The sequence below is a fragment of the Salmo trutta genome, chromosome 5 (genome assembly GCF_901001165.1).
Source record: "Salmo trutta chromosome 5, fSalTru1.1, whole genome shotgun sequence".
Taxonomy (NCBI): Eukaryota; Metazoa; Chordata; class Actinopteri; order Salmoniformes; family Salmonidae; genus Salmo; species Salmo trutta.
In genome coordinates, this window is record NC_042961.1 from 27,606,614 (window position 1) to 27,630,825 (window position 24,212).

The 24,212-nt window shown below is 39.7% G+C and overlaps 1 protein-coding gene across 3 annotated transcripts; it reads right to left on the reverse strand.

Moving 5' to 3' along the window:
• Positions 1-308: 308 nt before the first annotated feature.
• LOC115193984 (brorin) lies at positions 309-19,684 on the reverse strand. 3 transcript variants are annotated; one of them, XM_029753183.1, is made up of 4 exons: positions 19,185-19,684; positions 11,669-12,420; positions 9,878-10,007; positions 309-1,203 (listed from the first exon to the last, which is right to left on the reverse strand). In XM_029753183.1, the coding sequence occupies exons 2-4, from the start codon at positions 12,347-12,349 to the stop codon at positions 1,052-1,054; spliced, it is 963 nt and encodes a 320-aa protein (XP_029609043.1). In that variant the 5' UTR covers positions 12,350-12,420; positions 19,185-19,684; the 3' UTR covers positions 309-1,051. The 3 variants fall into 3 exon arrangements, with proteins under 3 accessions (XP_029609043.1, XP_029609042.1, XP_029609044.1); XM_029753182.1 differs by having other exon boundaries at positions 11,669-12,429; XM_029753184.1 differs by lacking the exon at positions 19,185-19,684 and adding an exon at positions 12,934-12,964 and having other exon boundaries at positions 11,669-12,429.
• Positions 19,685-24,212: the final 4,528 nt, after the last annotated feature.

The window sequence follows — 24,212 nt, forward strand, 5'->3', positions numbered from 1 at the left end:
GCCATCATTAACATAATGGCAAAATCCAAATATTTATTACTGAAATATTGAAATAGCATGGGCGACCGAGAAAAACAAATTGGTACAATTTAAGGCCAAGTGGCAAACAATAATGCAGGCACTAGGGATGGGAGGGTGAGCATGTGGGTCCGGGCAGATGAGAGGTAGTCATCATTTGTGTGTGTCTGTAAGTTGTTGTTCGTACGTATAAGTTTGTATCTGGAGTTGGATTATTCTTTTTTACAATTGAAAAAAAATATAGATTATACTTTTTTTTAAATGTATTTGGTTCAAGAAATTGATTGATATTATCATTCAAGCACCTACAGCGCACAGGTTGCTGTTTATTTTAAACATGAATACATAATACAAAGAGAACTGCTTACAAAAAGCACATAAAATCAAAACACATTGAAATTGCAAAATACATATAACTAAATCACAAACAGTCATGTCATTTCTTACATTTCTATTTATTTTCAAAATTACGTACAATTTTTTTATTGAAACCTTACAAGTTTTACCCATTGTTTTACTTCAGGTGGTGCATCGTGTAAGAATGACACCACCTGTCAGTAGCCTATGGTTTCTACCTCCATAAAACACAGACAGTAAGGATTCTATACATTCCACTCCATTTATTTGACCTCTAACCCAATACATTGCAGATTAATAAAATGCAGTGGCTATAAAAAATATGTTTTGGCTAGTTTTTCTCCATAAATAATTCAGTACATAGATAAATAGATATTCTGTATATGGATTCAAACTCTTCATATAAAGCTTGATTTAATAATACATGTGATTGTAAATGCAGAAATCATACGGTCTGGGGGTGACCCTGATGTCTGGTATAGACTGGGTGAAGGCTGCGTTGAGTTAGCCAGGTTAAACTAGACTGAATGCTGCACTTAATATTTGTTTGCGCTCACCAGCGTTCAGTCTGGTTTAATCAGGCTAGCGTTGAGTTGCGTGCTGTCTGACATAGACACGGCGGGAGCGCCTATGGCCCCATAGCCCCTGCCCCCATACCCACTGTCAGGGCCAGTCTCTAGCTCACCTGGCAATCATTCTTGCTGCAGGTAGCCTGATGCTCGATCTGCCACGTGCCCACTTCATACGTGCAGTAGCAGATTGTACACTCATCAATCTTCACCTCGCGCCCAGCTGGGATCACTTGTGTGTCTGCATAACAGTTTGGCCCTTGCAAAAGAAGAATCAAGGTAACTGTTAAAGTGGTCTCGGTCAATCTCAATGGTCTTGTATACAGTCAATCAAAGAGCTGATCTACCCTGAAAAATAGCTTAGTGGGATTGTGGATGGAGTGGATGGGCTGGCTAAAGCCGTCAGCATGCTATGGTTCGGCTGGCGCCTAGCCAAACTTGGCAAACCGAACAAGTGTGCTCGCATACTCCCTTAAAATACCTTTGTTGAAAATTTAAAAAAAAGCTTCAGTAGTACTGTTTGTCCATCTTGAGATGCCGGAGCCAGTATACGCGTCCTCAAAATAGTCTGAATTAATCTAAGATAACTCAATAAATATTTCATTCATTTTTACATTTTTTTGCTGAGCAGATCTTAGTTGCATATACATATAACTAAGCTGCTTGGTGCAGTATTTCTCAGGTGAAAAGAAATTCATGAAAACAAGTTGTCTCTCGTTGAATGACAACAAACACTTCATTGAAGAATCGCTACTGTTTACCAATCACCAACGAAGAGACGTAGACTTCGGCTGCCGAATTGGCCTCACTGAAAAAATTATGAATTATGAACAGCCAAAAAAAATACTTGTTGAAGACCAAAACGAACAAAAACGTCACCAAATGTCGTCATAATACACAGTACCAGTCAAAAGTTTGGACACACTTACTCATTCAAGGTTTTTTTTTTTTTTTTTACTATTTTCTACATTGTAGAATAATATTGAAGACATCAAAACGATGAAATAATCGCTACTGTTTATCAATCACGCCAATACAAATCGGTAAGAACACTGGACAGTTGAGATGCTGACACCCTACTGTGTTAGAATTCCACCCACTCCAACGACAGTCCCAGCGTGCTGTTTTTCTTGGTGCCGAACCCCTGAACAGGTGGTAAAAGGGAAGACATGCCCAAATTCATTACCCGTCTCTCTGAAGAAAAATAATGTTACTAATGCACATATGATCAAAACCATTTCAACCTCATGTTTAAATCAGACATACAACTTTGTAAAACATCAATATTCAATTAATAAATGCAGTTGCACTGAAATGTAAAATCTCTGTTCATCAATTTTTAGTTACATGTAACCTACATTATAACCTACTTAGCTCTGGTTCCCAGTGTGAAACGGTGGCCATTGTCTCAAGAAGCTCCATTTGTCTTCCACAACTGGCTAAAAATATATTCACATAAATCATCCCTTATCGTTCAAGCAGCATGGACCCAAATACCCATTCCTGGAGCTGCAGCCACAACATGACATACAGCTGCAGGCAATGGTTTCTCCTTAAAAAAAACATGAGCTTGAGCAACACTATTCTGGTATTAAGATGCTGCTCCCACGGATAAGTTGTGAGTCTTTCAGCTGAAGCAAAGGAATCTTCACTGGACAGAAGCACTGAGGAGAGGCATGCTGGCGCATCAATCTATAGTGAACAGTTTGCTGGGGCTGTCAAAATGCGAGCACTCACACATTTATAACTCTAGATGAAGACTGAAGAAACCCTCCCTGAATAACAACTCACCACATGTCCCGTCTTCTGTCGCAATTGAGTCATTAATAACATTAAGCAAAATATTTCCTCAAAGATAGTCTATCAAAACGATTGAGACAAACTGGTAAATAATGTGTGATGTGTGATGCTATAAAGAGGTATACTTCACCCCAATACAAATCAGGAGAAATGTTGTTATGGAGCCAAGACTTGAGCGACAGACAGCCTGTCATCCATTTGTGGACAGAATGATTAGCATGACACTCAATCCTTTTAATGTGTGCACCCATTATGTGCCTCTCTGCTGTGCTTACTCATTGCTGTCACCCTTTCTTTCTGCTTATCACATGAATGCCCATCTTTTAGTCCCCATGGCTTCATTAACACAACATCTCTCTTCTCTCTGACAGTAGAAAGTGTTTTTATCCGAAAACATTCAATTGGCCTCAAAAGAACATTTTCCACCATTAATAACCTTAAGCATCAAACTATATCAGAAAACACAAATGGACAGTCCAAAAAGTGATTGTGTAATAGGTACTGAAAACTGAGCAGGTGGGCTGAATGTGAAAGAAACAGCCATTAGCACCTGTGGCTCAACGCTACTGGTGGTAGACGAGAGATAGAAATAAATCAGGGACACATCCTTATAATGTACACATCCTTAATGCTCCACTTTACTGGCTCTGAGAGTTGAGGTAAGGGAAATAGCAGAATAGTGAGAAATGTAGTTCCTTAGTACTTATGCATTATGAATGCAGCAAAATGCCTTGGCTTTGTGAAAATGGTAATATAAATTGTTTGGGTGTGAGAAGCCTTTGGAGCAGTGATTTTCTATGCTGTGAATCATTTACTTCCCAACATGTTGCACTAGAATGAGTGTGCCATCTTTAATACTGTATGTGCTGCCACATTATTCTGGAACAGTCAATGGTGTAAGACAGTGCCAGGTTTTACCTTCTGTGAAGCAGCACACCTTCTATGTTAGGTTTTAGTGTTTATCTAGTAGTAGAGCATTTTCCATTCATGTTTATCTCACAAGCTGTCATTGTCTGTGTTTCCATGGCTTTCTTATCCCAATCCATTATATCATCAGATACAGTAAAACAAATAAGCTAAAGCATAAGTGCCTGAAATAAACCTACAAATATTTCCATCGTAATAGTCTTGCAAATAGTCTAATAGAGTCTGCAGGGAGCATTATTGAAATAAAAAGAGCAAAATGTTGCACAGTTGAATGGTTATGGACATCTGAGCTTTTGCATTTAATGAGTAGGAGTAATAGTATCGAGAATGGAAGCCATTGCTTTCCTTCATAATCAAGGGTGGTCGAGAGCTGCTTCGAAGTGGGAAATCAATGCAGTCTAATATCCCCGCCACCACATATGTCTCCTACCCCTGCCATTTTGAAAGTGCTCTTAAATATATTTTCACAGCATCTCTAAACCTCTTCAATGAATATTTTTACCAATACCTCCCTCATTTTAAATGAGAGAGTTGCTGTTCCCCCTAGCGAACAGGCTTCTTTCTCTTGTGTTTTGCCGTTTGAAAGGGTTTTGGCTCCGGTTTCGACTGTTTATTACAACCTCCTCAGATGAGTGTCGACCCCAATGTCTGAGCCTTTGAGAGCACCACTTGTTTCCTTAAGTGTTGCCAAGGCGATGGTCTGCACGAGCAAAACTCGAGACGGAGGGGCTACCAGTACCACCACTGAGGCATTGAGGACAGAGGGATTTAGAGTCAGTAAAGTCAACTACTGGATTCTTGGAAGCAGCAGGAAACTTAAAACTTACAGAAGTGATGCTGAATTTCCTTAACATAATTTTAATATATTGTGAAGACAGGTATAATTGAATTTGTGCACAAATCATGTGCATGGAATCTTTAGAAGTATTAAGAGGATGAGAAAGGTTGTTTTTGTCTTTCTTCCACACTTCAATTGACTGCACCTGTGCATGCATTCTGCCATCTGTATTTTAGTTGTTATGTGAAACCCAATATAATGCGATGATTGTATCTTCATGATTGAGTAGCCTTGTTAAATGAACAGGTAAAAACCTAATGTGAACCTGTTTTAATTTCACAAAGTTGCAATGCCACAGATGTTCTTTGATATTCATGAACAACTGCCTGGGTTGGATGCTAGCGATATCTCTCACTTTCATCTGTCCCCCCTGGGTTTTCCTCAAGTGTCTCTTTGCGTACAGTGTGAACAACACATCTGAGACACGTTGCTCTCGCTGACGATCACAAATGATTTTGCATGCCTGAAAAGGCCAAAATGATGTCTCTGCATAATAGATGAAGCTCTCAATCTTCCCAACACGTAGGTTTTCTACAATGTTAATACAATGCCTACTATCATAATTCATTATAGTAATGTAATGTATGTGAAAATGAGATAAAATAATGACAGCATTAATGCCAAGTAGACTATGACTTCTTAATTGACCAACTTCTATTTCTCAGATGATCTTCTAAAAAATAATGTATATTGAACATGTCAGTAAGGACATCTACTGTAATCTACTGACCCAAGTACAAGGCATTTTCCACAACTGGACAATATTTTTTTGTGAGTCTCCCATCCTGTCTGTGACATGATGGCCATTAGCAATGAGAGGTGCTTTGATGTCATACTTCAGATGCATGGAGCGCTCAGGAGGTTGCAACAGCTGTTTCCCCCTTAGACAACATCTGTACGCGAGCCTGGCACTCCTACGATACAGCGAAAAACTTAAGAGACTACCTGAGTCAAACTTATTGGAGAATGGGTAAGCTGTTTAAGTTTGGTAGATCTATAATCAACATTGAAGTGGACAGGGACATAAAGATCACTTACTGTAAACACAACTGTAAGCAAAAGTTGTGTTGTCTACCTACACGTTAACATACAAGGACACATAATGTAAGAAATGTGAATGAGGTGGCGACCAACTGGGCACACACTGTTTAACCAAAGTTGTTTCCACGTCATTTCAATGAAATCATGTTGAACCAATGTGGAATAGACGTTGAATTGATGTCTGTGCCCAGTGGGAAGGGACCGTCAAGTGAAGCAAATGAGTATGTATTTCCATCTCTTTGACAGGGTATCAAACACATGAGAACCAGAACAACCTAGTGTCCATAATGGCGCAACACTAGGACACTGAGATCAGAATGAAGATGCTGCTTACTGGCCCAGTAACACAACTTCCTGCATCAACACTCTTCCTGCGTCCCAATTATGTCTCTCTCCTCCTTGTTCACTTGACTTCACAGATTATGAAGGAAATAATTGGTATAAGAAATAGGGTGGAAACTCCCTCTAGCCAATTCCTCCACCAATCCGATGCTTTGAGCTCTGTGGGAAGTAGTGAATGAGTGTACACTTTAGGAGAAAGGAGATCATTATTGGGACGCGCCAATGTTTTTTTTTTGCATAGTCCCTTAAAGCAGCTGGATGCGCAACATTAACAGAGACGTATGAGAAAAAGGTTAACTTCTCAGCTTGATTCAGATATAAGTGGCTTTTACAAGGGCTGACAATTGCCCTCTTACAGACTCCAGAAAATGAGTAACAATTATTTCTGTTACGAGACCGTGTAAATGTAGCCTAGACTATGAAACACAATGAAACAATGAAGACACCTAAACCCATGTTGAGACCCATGTAAAAATCTACTGACCCAAGTACTTCTCAATGGTGTCACACCCTGATCTGTCACACCTGTGTGCTTGTCTCCACCCCCCTCCAGGTGTCGTCCATCTCCCCATTATCCCTTGTGTATTTATACCTGTGTTCTCTGTTTGTCTGTTGCCAGTTCGTTTTGTTCTTTCATACCTACCAGCGGTTTTCCCTGCTCCTGCCTGTTTTCCTGCTCCTGCCTGTTTTCCTGCTCCTGTTTTCTAGTCCTTCCCGGTTTTGACTGTTCTGCCTGTCCTAACCCTGAGACTGCCTGCCGTTCTGGACCCTTTATACTGTCTCTGGATTATTGACCCCTGCCTGCCTTGACCTGTTGATTGCCTGCCCCTATTGTCAGGAATAAACTTTTGTTTCTTCAACGCTGTCTGCATCTGGGTCTTACCTCCAACGTGATAAATGGAGCCATGACAAAATTTGTGTCAAATGTACAGTCAAGTACCACTTTACATTTTTACAGTGTTACTCTAAAAGGGGGGAAATTGAAATGTGGTAATCTTATGGTAATGGAGGGACTGAAGCTAGCCTTGATTAATTTTAAAACCATAACACTACAAAGCTCTTATTGCCTGAATGAGCGCATAGATTTGTTAGGGTCTTTGATATACATGGACACCACATACAGTATGCCATATTTCTCCTAGTGCAGGTCCTTGTGCCTCTTCTCTGCAGATTCTTAACTCTGAAAACGGAACCCACCAAAACCTGACTTTGGGGCAAACATTGAGTTATTCAAATCTCAGCACCAAGGAACTTGTATACTAACTTTACTATTCCAAAACATCTCTAGAGAGAGAGAGAGAACACTACTGCTGAAGAGACAGGATGCACATGTATGCAAAAATAGCTATTTAAAAAATATCACTATCAATTAAATGTATTTAAAAAAAACACAAGTGAAGATGACAAATATATTACTTTTTGTTGGTATCAGTTTTTGTGTGTTTGCAGCAATAGAGTAAATATGAAGATATTTCATTTCATGTTGATTGCATTTCCCTTGTTTGTGGTACAGCATCGCTTTAAGAGGCCGAGATACGTTCGAGATACATATCACCAGTCATCATTATTTTTGCTGAAGGAGGCAACGTTGCTGACATTGCCATGCTGCATTAGAGTCACGCCATGAAAAACAAGGGGACACAATCTAGGACATGCTGTCTAAAATCATCAGAAACAACTTCAGATAATCCACAGTGAGCCAGAGAAGCACTCCTCTAAGACAGTGCAATGCTTTCAAATCAGAAGGTTCTCACCCTAACCCAGGATTCCCAAACTTTGACTCGCCTTTTATTCACACCAGCATATTGTGGCAACTTACCAGGAGCATCTGTTCACGTTGGAAACAAATAGGGCTGGGTAATAAAGATGCATTCACACTTGCACACTATCATATTAATTAATAGCATTGCAACAAACTATGGTAAGGCATGATTTTTCTGGGCAATCATGTATGATTTCCCAAAGACTAGAGGTCGACCGATTATGATTTTTCGCCGCCGATACCGAGACCAATTATTGGCGGGTCAAAAACCTGATACCGATTAATCGGCCGATTCTTTGTGTTTATTTATTTGTAATAATGACAATTACAACAATACTGAATGAACACTTATTTTAACTTAATATAATACATCAATAAAATCTATTTAGCCTCAAATAAATAATGAAACATGTTCAATTTGGTTTAAATAATACAAAAACAAAGTGTTGGAGAAGAAAGTAAAAGTGCAATATGTGCCATGTAAAAAAAGCTAATGTTTAATTTCCTTGCTCAGAACATGAGAACATATGAAAGCTGGTGATTCCTTTTAACATGAGTCTTCAATATTGGTATGAAGTTATGGTATGAAGTTTTAGGTTGTAGTTATTATAGGAATTATAGGACTATTTCTCTCTATACAATTTGTATTTCATATACCTTTGACTATTGGATGTTCTTATAGGCACTTTAGTATTGCCAGTGTAACAGTATAGCTTCCGTCCCTCTCCTCGCTCCTACCTGGGCTCGAACCAGGAACACATCGACAACAGCCACCCTCGAAGCAGCGCTACCCATGCAGAGCAAGGGGAACAACCACTCCAAGTCTCAGAGCGAGTGACATTTGAAACGCAAATAGCGTGCACCTGGCTAACTAGCTAGCCATTTCACATCGGTTACACCAGCCTCATCTTGGGAGTTGATAGGCTTGAAGGCATAAACAGCGCAATGCATTGCAAAGGGCTACTGGCAAAACGCACGAAAGTGCTGTTTTGAATGAATGCTTACGAGCCTGTTGCTGCCTACCATCGCTCAGTCAGACTGCTCTATCAAATCATAGACCTAATTATAAAATAATAACACACAGAAATACGAGCCTTAGGTCATTAATATGGTCGAAACTATCATCTCGAAAACAAAACGTTTTTCCTGTCAGTGAAATAAGGAACCGTTCCGTATTTTATCTAACGGGTGGTATCCCTAAGTCTAAATATTCCTGTTACATTGCCCAACCTTCAATGTTATGTCATAATTACGTAAAATTCTGGCAAATTAGTTCGCAACGAGCCAGGCGGCCCAAACTGTTGCATATACCCTGACTCTGCGTGCAATGAACGCTAGAGATGTGACACAAATTCATGTTAGCAGGCAATATTAACTAAATATGCAGGTTTAAAAATATATACTTGTTTATTGATTTTAAAGAAAGGCATTGATGTTTATGGTTAGGTACATTGGTGCAACGACAGTGCTTTTTTCGCAAATGCGCTTGTTAAATCAACACCCGTTTGGCGAAGTAGGCTATGATTCAATGATAAATTAACAGGCACCGCATCGATTATATGCAACGCAGGACACGTTAGATAAACTAGTAATATCATCAACCATGTGTAGTTAACTAGTGATTATGTTAAGATTGATAGTTTTTTATAAGATAAGTTTAATGCTAGCTAGCAACTTACCTTGTCTTCTTGCTGCCCTCGCGTAACAGGTAGTCAGCCTGCCATGCAGGCTCCTCGTAGAGTGCAATGTAAGGCAGGTGGTTAGAGCATTGGACTAGTAACCGGAAGGTTGCAAAAACGAATCCCCGAATCCCCCCTGAACAAGGCAGTTAACCCCCGTTCCTAGGCCGTCATTGAAAATAAGAATGTGTTCTTAATCTGACTTGCCTAGTTAAATAAAGGTGTAAAAATATATATATATATATATATATATATATATATATATATATATATATATATATATATATATATAAAAATGAAAAATGAAAAAAACATTTAAAAAAAGAATTGGCAAATCGGTGGCCAAAAATACCAATTACCGATTATTATGAAAACTTGAAATCGGCCCTAATTAATCGGCCATTCCGATTAATCGGTCGACCTCTACCAAAGACATACACTCAAATTCAAATGGTAAATTAAATGGTTCAGTGCTGCATGTGTGCATACTGTGTGTTCCGTATTAAGGTAACGTAAGTGTTTTGAGACAAGCATGATCACTCACCGGTCTTACAGATGGGGCAGCACTGATCAGGCTCATACTCTGGATCCACACACTCTGTTTGAGGGCATGCTGACACAGAGCACAACACCTCTCCACTCCCCTCACAGCGACACTTCTCACACGGAGACACCTGGGGGCAGAGGGAGAAAGACTATTTGTAAATCTCTTTCATGTAAGCACTCACTCACTCGCACACAGACACACACATACACACAGGCACACACACATGTCCGTCCCACTAGCCAACACAATGACATTGAACATCGAACATTCAGCCACAAAGCTTAGAACACAGGAAGTTCCGATCTTACAGAACTTTATTGGAAATAAATACTTTATTTGAAGGAGAGGAGAAATGAACTTCAGTGCGCAATCAACCGAAAATGGGGAAATCAATGTGCTGATTGTGTGCTCAGTGGGTAACAGATAGAAGCTTCCAAGTGTATTGCTTTGTGAACAAGAGAGAACAGTTTGTTTGTTTAATGGAGCTTTCCATTTCTGAAAGTATTGGAGAAAAACAGGTTCCGAAAGACTGTCTGATGCAGCTTGTGTCGACAATACGCCTTCAACCAAGTCACCCCCCTCGACTGGAGATGTCTGAAGGCACTCGTGGCCATGCGAGCCTTTCCTTTTAATCAGAGACCATAGGTTAATCCTAACAGCATGGATCAAGTTGATTGCAGAGCGTCTCGAGCTTCGGCCTGGCACTCCACTGTGAAAAACGGCAAGAGAGACGCCACTTACTGTACCACCGCAGAACACAGCAATCAACCAGAAGGCTTTGCCTGTTGCTTTGTTTCAAATCCCATAGGCAGGCATCCGCAGAGGATAGTGCTATTTACTTCAGTGGAAGTCAGTATCTCTCTCTCTTTCTCTTTTCTTTCTCTGATCTCTGCCTGTCTCTCTCTCTCTCTCTCTGCAGACTTCTCCCAGGAGAGCAACAAGCTGTGCCTCTCAATACAGAGCTGCTTGTATCACTCTGCGTTAGCAGAAATAAATCCCATATTAGACCTAACCTCTTGGTGTGACCCTCCAGTGCTAGCACAAAGGGACGCATTATACAGCCACATATAATACATTTTTGATCAAATATAGAATAGAAAGCTGATGGTATAGTAAATCAAGAGATAAGACCTTTTGAGGTCTCCTGAGCTTGGCTTAAAATAGACAACTCCACAAAAACTAGCAAGTGTAACAAGATAAGAATATCAAGGGATAAAATGCTCTTAATCTTAAACAGTACTATTCAATTCAGCAGCGCCAAGTATAATTCAAGCTTTGTGTGAATAAAATAAATACAGAGTTTTGACATTTTAAATGTGCTTGGCTGCTTGCTTGCTTGCTGCACTGAAAAGGATCTTTGTCTTGGTATAGTGCTCACGAGGAACCCAGCATACAACTGGCAGGCTATCAACAGTTTCCCTGATGAAGGTCTACTGAGACTGAAACGTTGGTAACAAGATACATTCAATCTGTGGCGCATGTAGATCAGTGCTGCTGGAGTTCCTTTTCAATTCAGAGGTTAATCTCGTGAAGCACAGACTGTCAAAGAACCCCTTTTTAAGACACTGAAAGGAAACAGCACCATGAAATATGCTGCCTAAGGATTGGTGTGTCAACATCACATGGGTTGTATTCATGTAGCCAAACGTTTTGCAACGGATAACAAACACAAACTTTTCTTATTGGACACGTTGAGGCAATCCATCCCTTTTTTGGCTTGTTGGCATTTGTTTGGTTCCTAGAGAATACGACCCTGTAAATCTTTAAAGACCTAATTTCCAGACTCACCTTAAACTCTTGTAGCGTTGTGTAGACTTTTCCCCTGAACTCACAATAGTTCTTCTTCTCCTTGCACTCTGGACAGCACTGGCTGGTGTCCACCCGGATGCAGCGAGGGTGAACTTTGGGACATTCAGGCTTGGCACACAGGGGTCCCTCGTCCGTGCAGAGGCACGGGCACGTGGAGGGCCCCGGAGTAAATTTCTCCCCGATGGCAAACACAAAGCCACTCTCATCAATGCAGCCCTTCCCCCTGTAATCTGGATATGCGTACTCATCGATAGCGTCAAGAGAGAGGTTTGTTTCACTTGTGGGGCCCTCGTCTACTCGACTCAGGCCCCCCTCTTGCTCTTCCCACAACTCCTGTGATGCCTTCCCACCTTTGGATCCACCACGTTTCTGGGAGCTGGAGTTCGTCCTGGATCTGTTGACAGAAGTTCTATTGCTGACCCCTCTGTTGGCCTCCAGGCCCATGAAGCTGATCTCCTTCAGCTGTTGTTGGGTGCTGTAACTGAGCGCCCCCTCCGAGGCCTGCTGCTTGTCATACTTGTCCTCTCTGGCCTGGGTCAGGACGCGCTCAAAGCGTTCCCGGCTCACCAACAAGTCTGCCACGGGATTACACTGAGTACTGGTCATGAGAAACCACATAACAAACAGGACTTCCGCTGTCATGGCAACAGAGTGCATCATCTCTCCCCACCACCTGCAAGGTGGGATGACACCGTGGCTTCACATAACACACTTCACATCTCCGGTGTGAGCTAGTCCATCTGGAAAAAGAGAATGAAACCGGAATTAATTATTTGACCGGATTGTCACATTTAGTATAGACATTGATATTGTCTCCTAGCCTGGTCCAAAATCGGTTGGATAGATGCGGTGAAGAGGTCAATGGAACGCAGACCGTGGGGGATAGAAGAAGGATGCCAGATGACGCACGTTTCAACAAATCTGATCTAACAAAGTGAATATTCTTCAAATGTATCACGATAGATGTATTATGACAGGCCCACAGTGTGGTTACTAAAGTCTGATTTGGATATACAGGGTATTTGGCAGATTTCGCAGCATAACATTTAGAAGTTGTCCCTTTTCAGGTATAGAAGAAGTGACTGCTAAACGCTAACTCCCGTTTTGTATAAACTGGTAGCATAGCTAGCATACAGAAATTAGAGGTGGTAGTCAAAGCTGTTTTAAACTGTAATGCAGTTTATTGGTGACGATGACATGAACATGTATTGGGGTTGACATCCATACAAGCATTATACTCTTACCTTAACATAGTGTGAAATACACATATAAACAATAGACTAAAGCTGTGTTCGAATACTCATACTAACCGCACTAACTGTACTATTTGTGACGTGAATTGAGTATATAGTATGCTTATTGGTCATAGTAGGGATATAGTTAGTATGCCAAAAGTTGCCGGATGTCGTAATAAATTCTCCAAAATATAAAGTATACACGCAGAGGACACTATTTCTGTACTTTATGGCCCATAATGCAATTCCTCAGGAAATGGGCGTGGCTTCACATCGTTTTCAGATTTGAAGAAAATGGTGAAAAATATACAGCCGAGGTACGAGACCGGATACAAATTACTTGCTTTAACTAATTATGACAAATGTTAAGAAAATGTTGATCAATGTAATAAAGTAACGACTTTTCAAAAAAGTTACCTTACACATTCTGTTGGCTGACAATTTGTTAGCTACGCTATCCTTATGAACCACATAGTATATCATTACAGCAGTATGTACCGGTATGTTAGCTAGCTACCTAACGTTAATTGGCTACTTATACATCAAACTTGCCAGTATATTAACTATAGGCTATCTAACTAACTACTCAAAGTATATTAAAATGAACTAATAGTATATAGTATGTAGTATATACTCATTAAGTATGTAGTATACGGTATGTTAGTATGGGTATTCGAACCCATCCTAAATGTAGGCAAATTTTTCAGGGGGGCAATAAGAAGATTCAGGATCTTTCCCCCACGCGTATCCATGGCATTTACATTGTTTTGGTCGAGTTCCATTGACCTCTTTACGCATCTAGAACCAGCTCCTCAGGTCGTTGTCATGGCCAAACATAGGAGATGGCTATACAGCATAAACAGATATGACTAATTGTCTCCAAGTTAGCCCCAATAATGGAAAGAATTCTGTTTTTTTTATTGCAATGTCCGATCCTATCAAAGAAACACCTCACATGACATAAAGAAAAGCCTATTTACTTGGACTGTATTGATTTCGCCTGTGTCAGGAAATCAATAGGCTTCTTACATTAACGCTTCCTTGCATCAAATACTTCCAGCAGAGATAGACTGAGGAGAAAATGGCTAAAAAATTACTTGAATCTAACACTCTCACTCCCAACTCAGAACAAAGGAAAAATAATCAATGGATACCAGTTCAAATAAATCAGAGCACTGTATACAGGGAGAAATTGATTAGAAAAGAGATCATGATTCTCTTCAGGAAGAATGAATTTACTGTAGCTTGAAGATATTACCAGACCAATTTAGATCAGTGAACAGTGTTATAAAGAACAATAAAATGAAGTGTGTCCTTATACAGTATATTCTATAACTTTGGCTCCTGTTTTGTGCAGTGGTATCAAACTCCAGACAGGGCCACCAAACTGTGGCTTACGGATCTGATGTGCCCCGCTGGCCAGGAGTTTGAGACCACTGCACCATTAAGCCTTTGGATTCATTATTTATATTTGTCAAACAATGCCCATATCTACCAAATTCAGTAATCAAACAATGGTTGTGTCATGACAGTGTTCGGTTGTCATAACAGACACCAACTGTCATGACTATTTGCTCTATTACATTTTTTAGGACATTATCATGACACTACCATCCTAGGTAAGTACAGTGTCTTCAGAAAGTATTCATACCCTTTGACTTATTATTTTGTTATGTTACAGCCTGAATTCAAAATGGATTAAATATTTCAAAAATCCACACACAATATCCCATAATGACAAAGTGAAATAATCTATTCAGAAATGTTTGCAAATTGAACCAAGTTTTTCTCTAGGATTTTGCCTGTGCTTAGCACCATTACATGTCTTTTTTATCCTCAAATACTCCCCAGTACGTAACAATTACAAGCATACTCATAACATGATGCAGCCACCACTAAGCTTGAAAATATGGAGAGTGCTACTCATTCATGTGTTGTATTGTATTTGCCCCAAACATAACACTTTGTATTCAGGACAAAAAGTTAATTGCTTTGCCACATTTTTTGGAGTATTACTTTATTGCCTTGTCGCAAACAGGATGCATGTTTCTGAATATGTTTATTCTGTACAAGCTTCCTTCTTTTCACTCTGTCAGTTAGGTTAGTATTGTGGAGCAACTAAAATGTTGTTGATCCATCCTCAGTTTTCTCCTATCACAGCCATTAAACTCTGCAACTGTTTTAAACTCACCATTGGCCTCATGGTGAAATTTCTGAGTGGTTTCTTACTAAGTTAAGAAGGATGTCTGTATCGTTGTAGTGACTGGGTGTATTGATACACCATCTAACGTGTAATTAATAACTTCACCATGCTCAAATGGATATTCAATGTCTGTTTTTTTTTATTTGTATCCATCTACCAATAAGTGCCCTTTGCGAGGCATTGGAAAACCATGGTCTTTGTAGGTGAATTTGTGTTTGTAATTCACTGCTCGACTGAGGGACCTAACAGATAATTATATATGTGGGGTAAAGAGAGGAAGTAGTCCTTCTAAAATCATGTTAATCAATATTATTGCACACAGAGTGAGTCCATGCAACTTATTAAGCCATTTTTTACTCCTGAATGTATTTAGGCTTGCCATAACAAAGGGGTTGAATACTTATTGACTTTAAACATTTCAGCATTTCGGTTTTAATTCATTTGTAAACATTTTCAAAAACATAATTCCACTTCGACATTATGGGGGTATTGGGAAAAAGTCAAGGCGTGTGAAAACCTTCAGCTTGTGCGAGATGGAACAGCCCATAGACGCAGGAGCCTATCTCCTGTTTCTGCAGTATTCAAGTACACGTCCTAGACAGGACGTTAGTCTATCACAGGTCCTTACCGCCATCGGGTCCCGTTTTTATAGTCCTTGGTATGACTCATCCAGGGATCTAACTCCCAACCTTCCAATATCAGGGTGGACACTCTATCCACAATGCCACAGAGTTGGTCCTAGGTAAGTAGGACAGACGTCAATTACTGCACTGAGTTGAAGAGGTCATGTTGATGACACCCATATGCAATGTCTTGGGACAGAGACGAAGAAACGTTTTGTTTCATTTCTAATCAATCTATTTGATTCACTAAACTATCATAATATGTTCTTTATTTTGTGATTTAAGGCCTTTCTGTGTTTTGTTTCGACACTGCAGTGGAATGGATGTGTCTATCTTTGTGCAAAAAGGTAAGATTTCGCTGTATTGACTTTGACCTAACAATGAGCTGTAGACATGTATCGGAACCCATTTAAAAAGAGTCCATACAGTATTGATTAAAATGTCAACTCCACTGGCACTGAATTAGCTTTCAGCAGAGTAGCTGCAACTATCCTTTCCTAATTAGGATTCTCATGAAAGAATAGAAGCTGTATAAATACTTTAAGCTTTCCCTGAGCAAGTCAGTCTTTTTAAAAAATGCTGTATGGTAATATAAAGGGAACAAGAAACATATGTTATCAGTAACAACATAAAAAAAATGTAATTTCTTCGGATATACCACACTATTAAATGGATGGGCCTGTCCTGGCACCTTAGGGAAGTATATATTGAGATAAGGGCTGTGGTGAATTCAAACTCAATTCCAAACATAAATTGAAAGTCACTTCATGTGTAGTCTCAACACCACAGCCCTAGACTTCCAGCCTGGGGACGAGGTTACTTCAAAATCTGCATTTAAGACAATGATAATTTTGCAATGCCCGAAAACTATTCCAATCTATTCACAGAACAGACTTGAATTGAAAATGAGTGGTGTGGTATGCCAGTGGCGTTTGGTATTTGTGAGGTGATTCTGTTCTGTTAAATTGTTGTGTATGAGCCAAGAGGCAAAATCCAAGAAGCAAGGCTGAGACTGGGCTCTGAGAGGTGGCAGAACAGGGTGCATACCGATAGTTTCGCAGCAGACAGAGCCAGTGGTTCATTAGTAAAAGGACATCATTTGGCTCTATTTGCCGTAACCTAAAAGTTGCTAGTGCTTGGCTGTGACAGTCCCACTGCTACTGCTGCTGCCTGCTAGCTGTCCTCTTGTCACATCCTGACCAGTAAAGGGGGTTATTTGTTATTGTAGTTTGATCAGGGCGTGGCAGGGGGTGTTTGTTTTATGTGTTTCGGGGTTTTTGGTTTATGTTAGTATATTTCTATGTTTGTTCTAGTGTGTCTATTTCTATGTTTAAGTTTCTTGGGTTGAACTTCAATTGGAGGCAGCTGTTCCTCGTTGCCTCTAATTGAAGGTCCTATTTAGTAGGGGTGTTTTCCATGGGTTTTGTGGGTAGTTGTTTCCATGTATTGTCAGTGTACCTTACAGGACTGTTTTTCGTTGTTTGTTTAGTATAAGGTTTTTGGTTTTGGTTTTCTTCAATAAAAGAAGATGAGCATACATATACCCGCTGCGTTTTGGTCCACTCACTACGACACTTATGACACCTCTTTCCCTCCTACTGGACTCTGCATTGTCCTCAGGCTGACCATCAACCATAATCTTCTTGGTTCATAGTGGCTCTAGTCAGCTGTATGTTCATCTTTCTTTTTCTCATATTGTTTTTCTCTTATTGCCTTTTATCTGTTAGTGCATGTGGAAGTCAATTGCATATGTGGAAATAATCCCAATGATTATCTAACAGTGGTAATTAGTTACTTCTGTATAACACAGTACAACAATAGTGGTTGTATGAGCACAGAATGAATGGTTTATTGACGCCTGTCTGGCTGACAGAAGACTTTCAATGTTTCCAGTGACATTTAAAGGTGTACTGCTCTACTGGTTTAGAATGAATGAACAGGTTTTGTCTTTTGAGGAGAGCAGGTTTAGGCTAGTCGTTACTGTTGACATAGTTGTAATTCAGTCGAGGTTCAGTCGAAGTTGTCTTCACATCTCAAAATGCCTATCTGACTGAACAATGCAATGTCTCAGCAACATTTAATCAGGCTCGGCAAAATTTCATCTGGCTATGCTATTTAAGAGTGTGAAACTGCCAGGTTCAATAACATTTAACGAGACACTGAAATTGTGACATATGTTATATTATGGTCTTACTCATTAGCCAGCCTGGCAAGGAAGGCTACATCAAAACTTAACTAGACTACAGGTCAAAAGTTTTAGAACACCTACTCATTCAAGGGTTTTTCTTTATTTTTACTATTTTCTACATTGTAGAATAATAGCGAAGACATCAAAACTATGAAATTACACATATGGCATCATGTAGTAACCCCAAAAAAGTGTTAAACAAATCAAAATATATTTTATAGTTGAGATTCTTATAATAGCCACCCTTTGCCTTGATGAAAGCTTTGCACAGTCTTGGCATTGGGCTTACATTGGTTGAATCAACGTTGTTTCCACGTCATTTCAATGAAATGACGTTGAACCAATGTGGAATAGACTTTCAATTGATGTCTATGCCCAGTGGGCCATCATGTAGTCGACAACCAAAATCCCCCAATTAAAGCTAAGCTGCAGTTAAAGGGAAAGGCAGTATTCTCTTAAGGCTTATACTAAGCTCTATTACAACTGTAACACAGACACACAATTTTCAGAACGGATTGTTTGAGAGATGTTTACTAAGCACACTAAGCACACTGTTAATGAGCATATGAGGTTTCTATGGTTCATACCTTTCAATTATGACTTGATGACAAATGATGCATGTGATAGGAGAATACAATGTTTTATATTGCATTTGCTTATTTCAAGAAGTGAATTTGCACTATGATCAAATAGATTATGCTTCGTCTAAACATCCCCACCTCAACATGTTTATTCAGTTTCCAGCACCTGTTACAGCGCTATAGCCTCGGCTATTAAATGCACTTCAGACATTGCCAGACATCTCAAAACAGGAGGCACGAATGTTATTTCGCAGCGAATTCACATTGTTGTCCAATTCAACATATAATAAAACCTTTCATTATTCTGATTATACACATTTAGTTTATTAGATTGGTCGTCAGATTAGAGCGCAACAGTCTTTTACGCAGGTAGACAGTCTTCGAAGGGTTTTATTATGTTATTACTACCTCACCGGTTTCCAATCTGTCCAGATATGCGTGCACATTTTATGTGCATTTACTACCTTTATATCCATTCTGTATACTATAGATGTCAGGGGCGTGATGCTATGAATCATCAGATATTTACACAACTATCTCCTATTGAACAAAGTCAATTGGTATGAATGAAGCCACATTATTTCATATTGGATGAATTGGTGGGGTATACACCTGCATAAATTGCGAACCAATTGAAAGTGGCAGATAATATAAATGCATGTTACCTGTAAGCTTCTGCATGTGTCCTTTATCCGTTGGCTGACGGTTGGGTTGAGGTAGAAGTCGAAGCTGTTTTATTGCAGGCTATAAGCTGCCCACGGTAACAACATATCACTATAGAGACAGAGAAACGGTCGTATATAGCCTACAAAAAAACAATAATACAAATACTATTGCAAACACTGATCTAGTAGCTTAGTTCCAAATAAGGGTGTTTGATTGTCTAGATGTGTCTTGCTCAATTTACGGTCTTCCTTGCTACGTACAGTATAACTGTTCTGTCGTTCGTTCGATACACTGTGAGACGAGCGTGGCGCCAGTGCTCTCCCTGGTCTACATTGGCACTTTTTTGGTATGGGTGACCAAAAAAAAACATTAGGGTCCTTACGTCACATATTCATGGTGACAATGAAATAGGAGCGTGGACTTGACCACTAGAAGGGCTATGTATGGCTTCTTTATGGAGAATTAAACAAATAAAGCATGAGTGGAGTCTGTGAAGACCCTCAGGTTAACTAACCAACCAAGATATTGTTTTTAGTAGGTTATGCTGTTCTTTGAGGGTCCTTAATGTAATGTTTCACTACAGTAATTTCATTTTATGTGTCACAAGCGTTGTAAGGGACAGATCAAGGCGCAGCGGTATAGTGCTCATCTTCTTTTATTAATGAGTAAAGTGAACACAAACAAAAATGAACAAACGACAAAATGACAGTTACGTAAGGTACTAAGACTTTATGAGAAAAAAAAACAACCACCCACAAACCCAAAGGAAAAAAGGGCTGCCTAAGTATGGCTTCCAATCAGAGACAACGAAAGACACCTGCCTCTGATTGGAAACCATACTCGGCCACACATAGAAAATAAACATAGAAAATGAAAACTAGAACCAATCCCCTCTAAACAAACCAACCCCAAAACATACAAAAACAACACCACCTGCCACGCCCTGACCATACTACAATGACAAATGACCCCTTTACTGGTCAGGACGTGACATTTGGCTGATATGAGAAAAGCATTGTGAACTGAGACTGTGCCCAGACAGATCAATGCTCAAGTCAAAGAACACACACATGCACACACACACACACACACACACACACACACACACACCCCTCATAAACGTTAGGACCCCTTACCTTTTTACCACAATAAAAAATAATATAATTCATAACACTTTCCAGTACCATAATTAAGCTATTTGGTCAATGTCTTACTCAAAGCTCACTCTCGGGAAAATCTAGGGAATTATCAGAGTATGGCAATATGCATATATGTCATAGAGTAGCACTGCAGAGTGATTAAGCTTTTAAAATCTTTTTCATTCCCAACACTATCGGTACTACATTAATATAATTTATTATTTCGAGTAATTCCATGCCCCTTTACTTTCCCCTGTGACAGGGCCAGAAGGGAAATCATTACTATTGCATTAAACAAACGTCTGTGAACTCCTAACTGCCCAGGGCACACAGCCCAGCACCACTGTTGGCTGTTGCTGCAGTTACACTTCACCTAAGGTTGAAATGTCTTTACTTGCTGTCATTACATTTCCATTCCCTAACTATTGATTATGTCCAACAGCATTTTAGACCTGAATGGAATAATCCACTATTTGGAAATGTAAGACCATGGTATGTATTTCTTGGGTTCTTAGGGGGTTGGATTGTGAGCACAGGGAAATTATGAATCTTTCAAGTTATAAAAAAATAAAGTTTAATACAGTGCCTTCAGAAAGTATTTATACCCCTTGACTTATTCCACATTTTGTTGTGTTACACCCTGAATTCAAAATGGGTAAATATACAGTACCCGTCAAAAGTTTGGACACACCTACTCATTCAAGGGTCTTTCTTTATTTTTACTGTTTTCTACATTGTAGCTTCTTCAAAGTAGCCACCTTGATGACAGCTTTGCACACGTTTGGTATTTTCTCAACCAGCTTCATGAGGTGGTCACCTGGAATGCATTTCAATTAACAGGTGTGCCTTGTTTAAAGTTAATTTGTGGAATTTCTTTCCTTCTTAATGCGTTTGAGCCAATCAGTTGTGTTGTGACAAGGTAGGGTTGGTATACAGAAGATAGCCCTATTTGGTAAAAGACCAAGTCCATATTATGGCAAGAACAGCTCAAATAAGCAAAAAAGAAACGACAGTGCATCTATTTTAACACATGAAGGTCAGTCAATACTGAACATTTCAAGAACTTTGAAAGTTTCTTCAAGAGCAGTCGCAAAAACCATCATGCGCTATGATGAAACTGGCTCTCATGAGGACCACCACTGGAAAGGAAGACCCAGAGTTACCTCTGCTGCAGAGGATAAGTTTATTAGATTTACCAGCCTCAAAAATTGCAGCCCAAATAAATGTTTCACAGGGTTCAAGTAACAGACACATCTCAACATCAACTGTTCAGAGGAGACTGCATGAATCAGGCCTTTATGGTCGAATTGCTGCAAAGAAACCACTACTAAAGGACACCAATAAGAAGAAGAGACTTGCTTGAGCCAAGAAACACAATCAAAGGACAATAGACAGTTGGAAATCTGTCCCTTGGACTGATGAGTCCAAATTTGAGATTTTTGGTTCCAACCGCCGTGTCTTTGTGAGACGCAGAGTAGGTGAACGGATGATCTCCACATGTCGGATGACCTGGCCTCCACAATCACCTGATCTCAACCCAATTGAGATGGTTTGGGATGACTTGGACTGCAGAGTTAAGGAAAAGCAGCCAACAAGTGCTCAGCATATGTGTTGGAAAAGCACTCCAGGTGAAGCTGGTTGAGAGAATACCAAGAGTGTGCAAAGCTGTCATCATAGCAAAGGGTGGTTACTTTGAAGAATTTAAAATGTATTTATTTTTTGATTTGTTTAACACTTTTTTGGATACTACTGAACATGATTCCATATGTGTTATTTCATAGTTTTGATGTCTTCATTATTATTCAACAATGTAGAAAATAGTAAAATAAAGAAAAACCCTTGAATGAGTAGGTGTGTCCAAACTTTTGACTGGTATGGTATATTTTTTCTCTCACCCATCTGCACACAATAACCCATAATGACAAAATAAAAACATATTTTATAAATGTTTGCATATTTATTGAAAATTAAATACAGAATTATCTAATTTACGTAAGTATTTACACCCCTGAGTCAATACATGTTACAATCACCTTTGGCAGTGATTACAGCTGTGAGTCTTCTGGGTACATCTCTAAGAGCTTTCCACACCTGGATTGTACAATATTTGCCCTTTATTCTTTTCAAAATTCTTCAAGCTGTGTCAAATTGGTTGTTGATCATTGCAAGACAACCATTTTCAAGTCTTGCCATAGATTTTCAAGCAGACTTAAGTCAAAACTGTAACTTGGCCACTCAGAAACATTCACTGTCTTTTTGGTAAGCAACTCCAGTATAGATTCGGCCTTGTGTTTTAGGTTATTGTCCTGCTGAAAAGTGAATTCATCTCCTAGTGTCTGGTGTAAAGTTGACTGAACCAGGTTTCCTCTAGGATTGACCCTGTGCTTACCTCCATCAGTAGCGGTGCGTGGGTTAAATCACTGAGGAAGCCAAGACAGTAAAAAAAGCCATTTTGCAACCTATGTTGTGATAATGGTGTTGTTTGCGCCACCGCGATATACAATAAAGCTGTGACAACAAAAAGACAACAGTCACACAGTGGCAGAACAAATTCACCTACACATACATTTGTTCATCACAAAACCGGAGAGCAATGTCTGTCTGGTGAAGTCCACAAAGCAAATATTGCATAAAACTAACAGTTACATAATCTGCAGCATGGTCAAGCAAGTTTTATTCCCGTCAGTTTACTAAACAACGACTGATTTAGAACCACGGCGTTACCGCAAGTCAGCACAAAGACAACAGGAGCACAGCCTCCGCTATCCCAGCACCATTTCAACTTAAACATCATCACATCAACAAGGCTGTATATGCTTAGTTTAATACACTGAAAACAAACGTAAAAGATACCAACACAATTTAGTCCAATTAATGTTACTAAATATCATGTGGCTGTCCATGGTACTAGTTTGTGTGTGTGTGTGTGTGTGTGTGTGTGTGTGTGTGTGTGTGTGTGTGTGTGTGTGTGTGTATGTGCGTGTGCGCGCGTGCACAAGCAAGTAAAACAAAGAATGTTGACTCACCCTACTTGTAGACTAGTTGAACACCAATGTCATCCTCCTCTCTTCCATGTTGGCAAAACGGTCTACGGCTCTGTTATACAGTACACTTATAGTTTTTGTTGTCATAGGCTACCTAGCTAAAATGCTTGCTAGCCTAACTTCCTCTCATGGACAACAATGAACCACAGAACCAGATAAGTTAGCTAGCTAGCTAGTTAGCGGGAGCCTACTAGGCTACATCTAGGCTACATATTGAACTTTAAGCATCTCAGGCCAGTGGTACTAAATATTAATTCATGGTTAGATTAGAATTGCAGTAGTAATCATTGGCCTGTAAACAGAATTAAGTCAACACCACAAGTCCAAATCCACATCTCCATCCATGGCTTTGGAAAGGGCTGATTTAGCAAGCTAGCTACTGAAGGACATCAACACAGCAGACCAGAAACAGACATGTTTTTCCAAAATTACATTTTGCTTAGGAAGTGATCTGATTGGTCTGAAGCCAAATCGTTGCACCAGGACAACCCACAGTTGAGCTCAGCTTGGCTAATAAAGGCCAAATGATTGCTGACATCAATCAACCAAATGCTACAGCACCAAAATGTTATATGCTTTGGTTCAGACAGCAATCATAACAAAGGCTATACATACTGAGACAGAGGGGCACTGTTCGCTCGCTCTGGTGATTTCTCCAGTGAGATTCAGCCCCTTGCAAAATGACGGAATATTATGAAAACACAGAGAGAGACGAAAGAGAAATGATTTAATCGTTGATCTTCTTTTATTGGTAACATTTTTGGTGAAGCCTGGCTTCCCTTGGTATCCATGAATACAGGTCACTGAGCTCCATTCCATTTTAAAGTCAACATTGGTGAAATCT

What these genes read in the sequence shown, in the direction of transcription:
- LOC115193984 (XM_029753183.1), bottom strand. Translation starts at nt 12,349, where the DNA reads ATGATGCACTCTGTTGCCATGACAGCGGAAGTCCTGTTTGTTATGTGG. An exon ending in CAACGCTACAAGAGTTTAAG is followed by an intron (nt 10,008 to 11,668) that starts GTGAGTCTGGAA and finishes CTCTGCCCCCAG; the next exon opens with GTGTCTCCGTGTGAGAAGTG. An exon ending in CTGCCCCATCTGTAAGACCG is followed by an intron (nt 1,204 to 9,877) that starts GTGAGTGATCAT and finishes TTCTTTTGCAAG; the next exon opens with GGCCAAACTGTTATGCAGAC.